The sequence below is a fragment of the Anomaloglossus baeobatrachus genome, chromosome 2 (assembly GCF_048569485.1).
Source record: "Anomaloglossus baeobatrachus isolate aAnoBae1 chromosome 2, aAnoBae1.hap1, whole genome shotgun sequence".
NCBI classification, from domain to species: Eukaryota; Metazoa; Chordata; class Amphibia; order Anura; family Aromobatidae; genus Anomaloglossus; species Anomaloglossus baeobatrachus.
In genome coordinates this window covers 4,180,623-4,194,182 of record NC_134354.1, presented here as the reverse complement: position 1 = coordinate 4,194,182, position 13,560 = coordinate 4,180,623, and the positions used below count along the sequence as shown (strand labels likewise).

Below are 13,560 nucleotides of genomic sequence, written 5' to 3'. Positions count from 1 at the left end.
GATCATCACTTCCGGTTCGCGGACCGGAAGTGACGTTCCGCGATGTGTTATGCGCCAATTAAGTGATCTATTTTTACTATCTTTTTGATCTACTATATCCTTAATATGCTGGTACACCACTTTCCGTCCAGTTGATTGGATATGCAGTGGCGTGGTCAGTCTGCGCAAGTCCGTGTTTGCCAACCATTAGGTTTTACATGTTGCCAATCAGGATCGTCACTTCCGGTTTGTGGACCGGAAGTGACGTTCCGTAACATGATATACGCTAATTAAGCGGTCTATTTAAACTTGGATATTGGGCTGTCAGATCACACAGACCGCAGACCCGGACGGGCAGCTTTTCCCTCTTCTCCAGGATTTCTCATATGTTATACCAGAGCCTTTTTGGTGAGTGTTACTGCACGGTGTTATTTCTTATTGTCTGTTTGATTTTGCCAGATTAATTTTTGAGTGCTCCTATTTGCCATTTGCGCTTTCATTCTATGCAATTCAATACTGAATTAGCAGGACATAATTTTTGGTCCTTGCATTTTCCTCTATTTTTTCTTCCTGTTTTCTCTATCAATCATTCTAGCATATCATTTTTCCTACCTTTATTACTAGGAGGACATTGTATCTGCCAGTGAAGTGGCTCAATTGTCAGATTGTTTATTCAGATTTTCTGTTTTTTGACAATTTGTTTTGGTATGTCATTTTTTATGGTCAATGTATTATTACTAGGTGAATTTTCTGCCTTTTCTGATATCTTGATTGTATTATGCCATTATATTTCTGTATATCTAAAAATTCTTTATGTATTTCTTTATTGTAGTGTAATCTGATGAAGGTCGGAAGACCGAAACGTCAACTAACATTTACACAAAATTGCTTTCTATAAACGAATAAATAAAAATTCAAAATAATTTCATTTCAATGCTTTGAGTGCTGGATTTTTTTGATATTTCGTATTGGGGTGGGACCCTATCCAAGCACCAGCGAACAAGGAGTGCCACATTTCTATATTCATACAAAAAAGTAAATATTCCCAGTGGTCCAGTACAGAGAACGTAATGCTGAGGAATGAAAGAAAAACTCTTCCAAAAAATAAAGGTCTTCTTTGTAACAAAAAAAAAATGTAAATAACAAAACATGTATAATTGCAGCACATTTCAGCCAAGGCTCTATCTACATGGTATATATGTATTCAGAATATACACATTATATGTACATGGGTACAAATACATGTGCTAATATTCTGTTCAGAGATGATGGTGACTTCTTGGGGCAGCGAGTCTAAAATTCACAACCCTTTCATTAACAAGACTTGCCACTATCCAGACACTGCAAAAGCATTCCAGGAAGTCTCGTCATAAATACACACAGTGCCAGACAAAAGTTTGTACACCCCAATTCATTCTTTTTTTTTTTTTCATTGCAGTGTGCACATTTTAGATTCAGACTGAAAGCAGCAGAACAGCGAATGAAGAAAAGAAGGAATACAAATGGAAACAAGATGCTAAGAAACGTGTGAAACAAACCAGAATATGCGTTACTCCTTCCATTCCTCCCTTTGCTCTCCTGTTACTCTGATGACAGCTTAACACCCCATCGATCCTCAGTAGCGGCTTCCTCTTGTTTATCGTCCTTGGTAGTGGCTTCTTCTTGCTTGTGATCTTCAGTGGCAGTTCCTTAATATTTGATGTCCTCAGTCATGGCTTCTTCTTGTTTGCTGTCCTCAGTAGCGGCTTCTTCTTGTTTGCTGTCCTCAGTAGCGGCTTCTTCTTGTTTGCTGTCCTCAGTAGTGGCTTTTTTTTGTTGCTGTCCTCAGTAGCGGCTTCTTCTTGTCTGCCAGCCTCAGGAGCAGCTTCTTCTCTGTTTTCCTCAGTAGCAGATTCTTTTTGTTTTCTACCTTCTTCTTGTTTGTGTCACGGGCGGGGAGGAGGGTGTCAGCACTGCGCTCACCCCACTGCTTGGGTCCGGCTGCTGCTGCTCTGTGGTGGCTCGAGCGGTGGGCCGGATCCCGGGGGTCTCGAGCGGCGCTCCTCGCCCGTGAGTGAAAGGGGTTTTTTTGGGTGTGGGGATTGTTTATTGTCCGTGATGCCACCCACGGTTGTGGTGATTTGTTGACACCACCGCTGCTCTGTATGGGGATCCCGGGAGTGATGGTATGGAGCAGCTAGATGTTAGTCCTCCCCTCCGTGGGTAGGGGGTTGGTTGTCCCGGGGCCCAGTGATGAGGTGGGAGATGCAGGGCTTGGTGGGCACAGGGACGCGGGGGCAGAGCTGTGCCTTGCGGCACTGTGGTACTCACTCAGCCTGAGACGATGACACAGTTCTCGGTAAAACACACGGCTGGAAAGACGGTTCCCACGGACGGCTGCACTTGCTTTTCCCCAGTAGTTGACAGTGACGGTCCCTTTGTCCTGCACCTAAGATGATGATGGTTGCGATGGGTTCCCACCGGTAACCCGCTCCCCGGCTTGGATATAGGCTGGAGGAGCCCTACTTTGCCCGCAGGCGCTGGTCCTGAGAAACTGGTGCCCTGGCGGTGGCGGTGTCTCTCCGTTACGGTTGGACTGTTGCCTTCAATCGGGACTTGGTTGTTGGGAGACAGTCGTCCCCTTCACTGACGGATTTGGCAAATTATGGCGACTCCTAGCCTTGCCGGGATCCGAAAGGCCCCTGCCCTGGTGCTGACTGTTCTTCGTATACTGCTCCAGACCGCCGGGTCACCACCCGTCCGCGGTCCTTCCAGCAACCTCCGAGCAGTCACCCCTGCGGACAATCACCGCCGTCTGCTGACCTTGCTGTCTCTCAGCCCGGGGCACACACCCGGACCAACTTCAGGCTTTACAAACTGTCACTGTTCCCTTTACTTCAGCTTCTCTCCTAAGCTCCTCTACCACTTCACTTCCTTTCACTTTCACCTCCTAAACTCATCTCCTTGTTTACTCCTTCACTTCCCTAGCTTATCTGCCTGGTTTTCCCGCCTCCAGAGCTGTGAACTCCTCGGTGGGCGGAGCCAACCGCCTGGCCCACCCCCTGGTGTGAACACCAGCTCCTGGAGGAAGGCAACAAGGATTTTGGTAGCTGATGTGCCTAACTGGGGTGTAGGGTGTGGTGGTGTAATGACCTGTGACCCCTGGCTTGCCCAGGGCGTCACATTTGCAGTACTCAATAGCGGCTTCTTCTTGTCTGCCATCCACAGGAGTACCTTCACGTTGTCTGTTGTCCGCAGTAGCGGCTTCTTCTTGTCTATTGTCCTCAGGAGTAGCTTCTTCTTGTCTGTTGTCCTCAGCGGCTGACTTCTTTTTGTTTGCCATCCTTAGTAGCAACTTTTTCTTGTTTGCCATCCTTGATAGCAGCTTCTTGTTGCTTGCTGTCCTCAGTAGTAGTTTCTTCTTAGTTCCAGTCCTCAGCAGCGGTTTCTTCAATGTGTTTTCAGTAGCGATTTCTTCTTGCTTGCGTCCTTAGCTGTGGCTTTTTTTGTTTGTATCCTCTGTAGCAGTTTCTTCTTGTTTGCTGTCCTCAGTAGCAGCTTCTTGTTTGCTGTCCTCAGTAGCGGCTTCTTCTTGTTTGCTGTGCTTGATAGCGGCTTCTTCTTGTCTGCCATCCTCAGTATCGGCTTCTCCTTGTTTCCAGTCCTCAGTTGCAGCTTCTTCTTGTTTGTAGTCCTCTGTAGTGCCTTCTCCTTGTTTGCCGTCCTCTGTAGCGACTTCTTGTTTGTTTCCCCAGTAGCGGATTCTTCTTGTTTGCCATCCTCAGTAGAGGATTCTTCTTATTTATGGTTCTCAGTAGCAGCTTCTCCTTGATCACTGTTCATTGTAGCACATTCTTTTTTGCAGTTCTCAGTAACAATGGCTTCTTGGTTACATCCTCTGCACCTGCTTCTTCTTGTTTGCAGTCCTCAGTAGCGCATTCTTTTTAGTTCCAGTCCAAAACAGTGGGTTTTTCTTGTTTGTTTGCTCATTAGTGGTTTTTGCTTGTCTGCAGTTCTCAGTAGGAGATTCTTTTTGGTTCCAGTCCCCCGTAGTGGTTTCTTCTTGTTTGTTGTCCTGAGTAAGTAGCAGCTTCTTCTTGTTTGACGTCTTCAGTAGCAGCTTCTTTTTCCAATCCTCAGTAATGGCTTTTTCTTGTCTCCAGTCCTCAGTAGCGGCTTCCCCTTATTTGCCAAACTTAGTAGCGACTTCCTCTTGTTTTTGTCCTCAGTTGCGGCTTCTTCTTCTTTATGGCCCTTAGTAGCTTCTTTTTGTTTGCGTCCTCAGTAGCAGCTTCTTCTTGTTTGTAGTCCTCAATAGTGCCTTCTTCTTGTTTGCGTCCTCAGCAGTGGCTTCTTTTTGGGTTTCTTTGTCCTCAGTAGTGGCTTATTTTCTTTGAGGTACTCCCCAATAGAAGCCTTTTATTTTCTGCCATCCTCAGTCGCAGCTTCTTCTTGTTTGCAGTCCTCAGTAGTGGCTTCTTCATTTTTGCAGTCCAACAGTAGTGGCTTCTTCATGTTTGCCGTCCTCAATAGCAGCTTCTTCTTGTTTGTAGTCCTCAATAGTGCTTTCTTCTTGTTTGCAGTCCTCAGTAATGATTTCTTGTTTGTTTCCTCATTAGCGGATTTTTCTTGTTTTTTTTCCTCAGTAGCAGTATCTTCTTGTTTGCCTTCCTCAGTAGTGGCTTCTTCATTTTTGCAGTCCAACAGTAGTGGCTTATTTTTGTTTGCCGTCCTCAGTAGTGGCTTCATTTTGTTTGCAGTCCGCAGTGGCAGCTTCTTCTTGTTTGTCATCCTCAGTAGCAGCTTCTTCTTGTTTGCCATCCTTAGTAACAGCTTCATGTTTGCCGTCTTCAGTAGCTGCTTCTTCTTGTTTGCAGTCCTCAGTAGCAGCTTCTCCTTGTTTGCAGTCCTCAGTAGCAGCTTCTTGTTTGCCATCCTCAGTTGTGCCTTCTTCTTGATTGCCGTCCTCAGTAGCAGCTTCTTCATGCTTCTAGTCCACAGTAGTGGCTTATTCTGTTTGCCGTCCTCAGTAGCAGCTTTTTGTTTTCCGTCCTCAGTAGTGTGACGCCCCTGGACTAGTCAGGTCGTCACAGGGTACTGCACGCTCTTTACTCTTAGTGCAGGATTCAACCCACCATGGTTCTGGGTTCCCATCCTGCAGTACTGCCTCCACCAGCATCTACAAATCCTAGTCACACCTCACACAACACCCTGTCAGGCACACCAGTGGGCTGCTAAGCTGGAATAGGGCCACCCACCTAAGGGTCAGGCAGGGAGGTGGGAGGTGACAAGTCAGTCGGCTCCAGGGGAGCAAAGAGTTCAGTGGTAGCCCTCGAGGTGTGATGAGCTCGGAGGAAGCTGGGAGTTGTAGCTCCCAGGGGAGAAGCAGATTAGGTCGCAGACGGTGGTCTGGACCCGAGTAGTCGGAGACCCTGTCGCGGGAGATTGGGACTGGGTGCTGGGCTAGTCTTGGAGGATAGCCAGCAGCTGCAGTTCAATAGCCGGGCTGGGATCGAAGGCACGTCGGGGTACATGGACCCTAGTCGGGGAGAAGCTTCAAGCAACCCGGCAATTAACCTGCGGAGGACAGGGCCTATATGGACTGTTCCCACGAAGCTCAGAGATCGGGGGCACTAGCGCAACGAGGGGGATAGGGTTTTCCAAGCAAAGCAGCCCACTGAAATCCCAAGTGTGAGCTCCTGAGAGCAAGCTCCTCTGCTACCCATGGTAGGGAGCGGGGCCCAGACAGCTCAAAGCTTATGGGCCACCTAAACACTTTCAAATTCTGTGCACGGAGGCAGGTTACAGACCACCAGGCAGTACTGCAGGGGACGAAAACCCAGACGAGCTCCCCCAAGAGGGCAGCGGCACCCAGAGACTTGGTTTACTACATTGTCAGCATCTGCTTTCCTTCTGAGTGAGTACCAGATTAACCCCTGCAACCAGCGAGCCTGTGCTCCCCCTGCACCCCATCCCACCATCCAGAGTCCCGGGGCTTTCCCCTACCCGTGGAGGGTAACATCATCTGGCTGCCCCACTCCATCACCCTAGGTACTCCCAACAGCAGTGGCGGTACTCCCTATTACCGCACACCACGGGTGGCGTCACAAACTATCTAACTCCCCGGTAAATAACCCCCCATCACGTTGTGGCATGACCCCGAGCCCCTGGGTCCGGAGACCCTTAAGCCACGAGTAGCGACACCCCAGATCCGAGCGGTTCGACCGCTGCTGGAGCGGGACACGTGTGACACACTAGCACAGACCTGGGCAAGGGGCAGCCCGCAGGCCAAATCCAGCCCACCTACTCTCTGTGACTGGCCCGCCTGGTTCAGGGCGTCCTTGCTCACCGGTCAGTGATGAGGGCAATCTGACCTGTTGACGGAGCTCCAGGGTTCCCTGGTCAGATTGCCCTCATCACATGCTGCGTGCCGGGCAGGGAGTGGTCCTGCAGCTCAGCACAGTGCAGGCAGCGGAACGCAGGAATCTCTCCTCTGTTCCCTGCCTGACACCTTCTCTGTGACACTCGCGCGCCCTTATTTCGTCAGTACGGCACGCATGTGTGTCATATGAAAAGTTCCCGCCCGGTAGGAGAAGAAGCTGCAGCAGCCAAGGCCCGTACGGGGCTCCTAATAACACAACATTGGTGCAACCTGGGCATGTGAAAGAGAAGCAGCTCAGCAGGGGCCCTGTACAGAGGTGCCTGAGGTGTATGTAGTATATTACAGGTGTATATAGGAATGTAGTATATTACAGGTGTATATGGGGATGTAGTATATTACAGGTGTATATAGGGGTGTAGAGTGTTACATCTCGTGGCTCTCCTGAGGCAAGGACTGAGGCAGTCTCCCATTCCTTGCCTGCCACGAGCGCTCCTGCTCAGCAGCGCCGAAGGTCTGCCAGACTGCGCAGTGTGCAGGAGATACCTTCTCAGAGAGGCAGCAGAAGGGTGACACCTAATGGTTGTCCTGTTACAAGGAGTGAAACGGTCTCCCATTCCTGGCCTGCCGCGGGTCCTCCTGCTCAGCGGCCCCGAAGGTCTGCGAGGCTGCGCAATGTGCAGAGGTTTACTGCTCAGGGAAGCAGTGAGACTCCTGTTATCTCCGCACATTGTGAGACCGAGGATCCCGCCTCTATTTCCCAGAGGCAGGAGGGTGAGCATGTGCAATGCGTGGTGGGTTCTGATTCGCCCATTGACGTCACACGGCTTGATGACAAGGCTGGTGACGTGGTGAATCCTGACTGGCCAGGCTGGGACGTCGTGGACCCTGATTGGGTCAAGTCCGTCATCTCCGCCTCGCGCCCGCCCTTGGGTGGAACGACACCTCCTTAAAAGCTCCTCCTGCCATCATGGCGGTGCGCGACCGTCCTTCTATGTTTGGATGTCTGGCAGCGTGCTGCCACGCCACTGCTCAGGCATTACTGTCTCTTGTGGGCTTGGCCCTTGCTGCTTAGGCAGTACCTCGTTTGCAGGCCGTGTTCCTGCCTTGCTGCTCCGGCAGTATCCCCTTCAATAGGCCGTGTTCCTGTCCCAGGTGAGCTCCTCAAGTCTCCACCGGACTCACCTGGTTATTGAAAGCACACGTGCGTGGGCACCTCTGTGCTACCCTCGTGCCATATTCTCGTGAATTCCACTGGCACACGTGCGTGGGCACCTCTGTGCTTCCCCGTGCAACAGGTACACCAAGCCGTGAGATCCGTGCCATACAACCCTCACGGGTTAGGGCAGACCGGTGTACATAGATCGTCTGTGACATTCCAGACGATCGCTAGCAGCAACCCGCTCACTCTTCACCCACCATAGCGGCGGTCCCTTACACCGCACAGTGGACCTTGACCGGCGGAAGCTGTCCATTTCCCATCTTGGCACGCTTCCCCGGGTCCCCCTCGTAACAGTAGAGGTGTAGTATATTACAGGTGTATATGGGGCTGTAGTGATGTAGTATATTACAGGTGTATATAGGGATGTAGTGATGTAGTATATTACAGGTGTATATGGGGCTGTAGTGATGTAGTATATTACAGGTGTATATGGGAGTGTAGTGATGTAGTGTATTACAGGTGTATATGGGGCTGTAGTGATGTAGTATATTACAGGTGTATATAGGGGTGTAGTGATGTAGTGTATTACAGGTGTATATGGGGCTGTAGTGATGTAGTATATTACAGGTGTATATGGGAGTGTAGTGATGTAGTGTATTACAGGTGTATATGGGGCTGTAGTGATGTAGTATATTACAGGTGTATATGGGGCTGTAGTGATGTAGTATATTACAGGTGTATATAGGGGTGTAGTGATGTAGTATATTACAGGTGTATATAGGGATGTAGTGATGTAGTATATTACAGGTGTATATGGGGCTGTAGTGATGTAGTATATTACAGGTGTATATGGGAGTGTAGTGATGTAGTGTATTACAGGTGTTTATGTGGGTGTAGTGATGTAGTATATTACAGGTGTATATGGGGCTGTAGTGATGTAGTATATTACAGGTGTATATAGGGGTGTAGTGATGTAGTATATTACAGGTGTATATAGGGATGTAGTGATGTAGTATATTACAGGTGTATATGGGGCTGTAGTGATGTAGTATATTACAGGTGTATATGGGAGTGTAGTGATGTAGTGTATTACAGGTGTATATGTGGGTGTAGTGATGTAGTATATTACAGGTGTATATGGGGGTGTAGTGATGTAGTAGATTACAGGTGTATATGGGGGTGTAGTGATGTAGTATATTACAGGTGTATATAGGGGTGTAGTGATGTAGTATATGTACCGCCCCGCGGGCTCGGCTGCAACCGCCGAGCCGCTCGGATACGTGCTCGCACTGCGGGTGGTGGCTCGATTTCCGGTACCTCCTCTACAAGGGCGGGGTTTCAGTTTTCGCGCCTCCACTACTGGGGAAGACGCTCGAGCAGGGACTTTTCGCGCCCAAAATGGCGGCTTCTCCAAATTTTCGGCCGGACACCTCCAGCGGTCACAAGGCGCACCTCTACCAGACGGCAGAGCGGTAAGATCCTGTTCGTGATGCCAAGTTGTCGCGGGCGGAGGAGGGGACGCTGCGCTCACCCACTGCTCGGGTCCGGCTGCTGCTGCTGCTCGGTGGTGGCTCGAGCGGTGGGCCGGATCCCGGGGACTTGAGCGGCGTTCCTCGCCCGTGAGTGAAAAGGGAGAATGTTTGGGGTTTGGTTTAGGGATATTGTCCGTGATGCCACCCACGGTTGTGGTGAGGTTGTGACACCGCCACTGCTCTGGACGGGGATCCCGGGAGCGATGACAGGGAGCAGCTTGGATGTTGGTTCTCCCCTCCGTGGGTAGGGGGGTGGGTTGTCCCGGGGCCCGGTGAGGGTGGTAGGGATGACAGGCGGGTTACGGAGCCTGGTGAGGTGCAGGGTCGCTGGGACAGCGCTGTGCCGCACGGTACGGTGGTACTCACTCAGTAATTCACACGGAGTCTCTGGTCAAACAAACGGCTGGATGGACGGGTCCCACAGACGGCTGCGGTTGTTCTCCCGGTAGGTTGATGGTGACTGCCTTTCCCTGCACCTGTGTTGTATTTACGGTTCCAATGGCTTCCCACCAGTAACCCACTCCCCAGCTTGGATGGGTGCTGAAGGAGCCCCTTTTTGCCCGCAGGCTCTGGCCCTGGGAACTGTAACCTTGGCGGTGACTGTGTTTCCCTTCACGGTGTGAGCTGTTGCCTTCAATCGGGTCTTGACTGCTGGGAAACCCCGGAGGTTCCCTTCGCTAACGGATTTGACCGGTTTTACGGCGACTCCTAGCGTGGTCGGGGTCCGTAGGCCCTGCCGAATGGTGCTGGCTTCTCTTCACTCCCCGATCCGGTACCGGCGGGCCACCGCCCGTCCCCGGTCCTTACGGGTCACTCTAATCAGCCTCTCCTGCAGACGGTCACCACCGTCTGCCAACCTTGCTGTAAGTGCCCGGGCCACGCACCCGGACACGGTCAGTCTCCTCTTTTACCACTTCACTCCACTACTTCCTAACTGAACTCTCCTTCCTTTTCCCGCCTACAGGACTGTGTACTCCTCGGTGGGCGGGACCAACCGCCTGGCCCACCCCCTGGTGTGGACATCAGCCCCTGGAGGGAGGCAACAAGGATTTGTTGTTTGGCTTCGGTGTGCCTAGCCGGGGTGTGGGGTGTGTTGGTGTAGTACCTGTGATGACCTGGCTTGTCCAGGGCGCCACACATACACATCATACATCCTCAGCTCTGACTATGGCCTGTCACTGAGATGTGACCCGGCTGTATCCTCTGCCCCCTATACATGTACCGGCACTATACATACACATCATACAGCCTCAGCTCTGACTATGGCCGGTCACTGAGATGTGGCCCGGCTGTATCCTCTGCCCCCTATACATGTACCGGCACTATACATACACATCATACATCCTCAGCTCTGACTATGGCCTGGCACTGAGATGTGACCCGGCTGTATCCTCTGCCCCCTATACATGTACCGGCACTATACATACACATAATACATCCTCAGCTCTGACTATGGCCGGTCACTGAGATGTGACCCGGCTGTATCCTCTGCCCCTATACATGTACCGGCACTATACATACACATCATACATCCTCAGCTCTGACTATGGCCTGTCACTGAGATGTGACCCGGCTGTATCCTCTGCCCCCTATACATGTACCGGCACTATACATACACATCATACATCCTCAGCTCTGACTATGGCCTGGCACTGAGATGTGGCCCGGCTGTATCCTCTGCCCCTATACATGTACCGGCACTATATATACACATCATACATCCTCAGCTCTGACTATAGCCTGGCACTGAGATGTGGCCCGGCTGTATCCTCTGCCCCCTATACATGTACCAGCACTATACATACACATCATACATCCTCAGCTCTGACTATGGCCTGGCACTGAGATGTGGCCCGGCTGTATCCTCTGCCCCTATACATGTACCAGCACTATACATACACATCATACATCCTCAGCTCTGACTATGGCCTGTCACTGAGATGTGGCCGGCTGTATCCTCTGCCCCCTATACATGTACCGCCACTATACATACACATCATACATCCTCAGCTCTGACTATGGCCTGTCACTGAGATGTGGCCGGCTGTATCCTCTGCCCCTATACATGTACCACCACTATACATACACATCATACATCCCCGCTCTGACTATGGCCGGTCACTGAGATGTGGCCGGCTGTATCCTCTGCCCCCTATACATGTACCAGCACTATACATACACATCATACATCCTCAGCTCTGACTATAGCCTGGCACTGAGATGTGGCCCGGCTGTATCCTCTGCCCCCTATACATGTACCAGCACTATACATACACATCATACATCCTCAGCTCTGACTATGGCCTGGCACTGAGATGTGGCCCGGCTGTATCCTCTGCCCCTATACATGTACCAGCACTATACATACACATCATACATCCTCAGCTCTGACTATGGCCTGTCACTGAGATGTGGCCGGCTGTATCCTCTGCCCCCTATACATGTACCGCCACTATACATACACATCATACATCCTCAGCTCTGACTATGGCCTGTCACTGAGATGTGGCCGGCTGTATCCTCTGCCCCTATACATGTACCAGCACTATACATACACATCATACATCCTCAGCTCTGACTATGGCCTGTCACTGAGATGTGGCCGGCTGTATCCTCTGCCCCCTATACATGTACCGGCACTATACATACACATAATACATCCTCAGCTCTGACTATGGCCGGTCACTGAGATGTGGTTCAGCTGTATCCTTTGCTCCCTATACATGTACCGCACTATACATACACATCATACATCCTCAGCTCTGACTATGGCCTGTCACTGAGATGTGGCCCGGCTGTATCCTCTGCCTCTATACATGTACCGGCACTATACATACACATCATACAGCCTCAGCTCTGACTATGGCCGGTCACTGAGATGTGGCCCGGCTGTATCCTCTGCCTCTATACATGTACCAGCACTATACATACACATCATACAGCCTCAGCTCTGACTATGGCCGGTCACTGAGATGTGACCCGGCTGTATCCTCTGCCCCTATACATGTACCGGCACTATACATACACATCATACATCCTCAGCTCTGACTATGGCCTGTCACTGAGATGTGGCCCGGCTGTATCCTCTGCCTCTATACATGTACCAGCACTATACATACACATCATACAGCCTCAGCTCTGACTATGGCCGGTCACTGAGATGTGACCCGGCTGTATCCTCTGCCCCTATACATGTACCAGCACTATACATACACATCATACATCCTCAGCTCTGACTATGGCCTGTCACTGAGATGTGGCCGGCTGTATCCTCTGCCCCTATACATGTACCGCCACTATACATACACATCATACATCCCCGCTCTGACTATGGCCGGTCACTGAGATGTGGCCGGCTGTATCCTCTGCCCCTATACATGTACCGGCGCTATACATACACATCATACATCCTCAGCTCTGACTATGGCCTGTCACTGAGATGTGGCCGGCTGTATCCTCTGCCCCTATACATGTACCGCCACTATACATACACATCATACATCCCCGCTCTGACTATGGCCGGTCACTGAGATGTGGCCGGCTGTATCCTCTGCCCCTATACATGTACCGGCGCTATACATACACATCATACATCCTCAGCTCTGACTATGGCCTGTCACTGAGATGTGGCCGGCTGTATCCTCTGCCCCTATACATGTACTGCACTATACATACACATCATACATCCCCGCTCTGACTATGGCCGGTCACTGAGATGTGGCCCGGCTGTGTCCTTTGCTCCCTATACAGTACATTTACCGGCACTATACATACACATCATACATCCCCGCTCTGACTATGGCCTGTCACTGAGATGTGGCCCGGCTGTATCCTCTGCCTCTATACATGTACCGGCACTATACATACACATCATACATCCTCCGACCTGACTATGGCCGGTCACTGAGATGTGTCCCGGCTGTATCCTCTGCACCCTATACAGTACATTTACCGGCACTATACATACACATCATACATCCGGCACAATGCATACACACCATCCACGCACCTGGGCGTGTACAGTCCCGGTGTCTCTCTGTGGTCACGTACCTTGTACCGGGGACAGCAGGACGCACAGGACACACAGACGCCACATATTCCGGCTCGTTACTGACAAGTGAAAGGGGAAGTCATGGTGAGAAGTGAAAAGCAGAAGAAGTTTCCACCAGAAGAGCCGCGCTTCCTGATCTGCATTATATCCGTCTCACACACTCCGCTGACACCTTGCAGCCTTCTGGGGTCTGGATGATTTTTGGTTTGGGTCCTCGGTCAATCAGGGATCGTCCCTAGATATACAATGAATATGAATGCTAAAGCTCAGGAGCGGCTGCACGGGGGGTGGAAACACTGACAGTGATCTACAGGCTGCACTGCTGTCTATGAGAGGATTACACCACAGACATAATGTGCATATACACAGATAGAAGACTCTGAACACGGTAAACTTCCACTAAAGCTACTGAAAAATAATGAAGCAAAAGGATTACAAGAACCACAATATTAATAAATATTACCTAAGTATCACAGAC

At 50.7% G+C, this 13,560-nt stretch overlaps 1 protein-coding gene across 1 annotated transcript in view; it reads right to left on the bottom strand.

Moving 5' to 3' along the window:
• Nucleotides 1-13,143, bottom strand: part of LOC142292432 (Fc receptor-like protein 5) — a 210,514-nt gene extending 197,371 nt beyond the window's left edge. Inside the window, exon 1 of the mRNA XM_075337775.1 lies at nt 13,082-13,143. Within this exon, the coding sequence (XP_075193890.1) occupies nt 13,082-13,127 (46 nt within the window). The 5' untranslated portion in view covers nt 13,128-13,143. The remainder of the gene's footprint in view (nt 1-13,081) is intronic.
• Between the last annotated feature and the right edge of the window lie 417 nt (nt 13,144-13,560).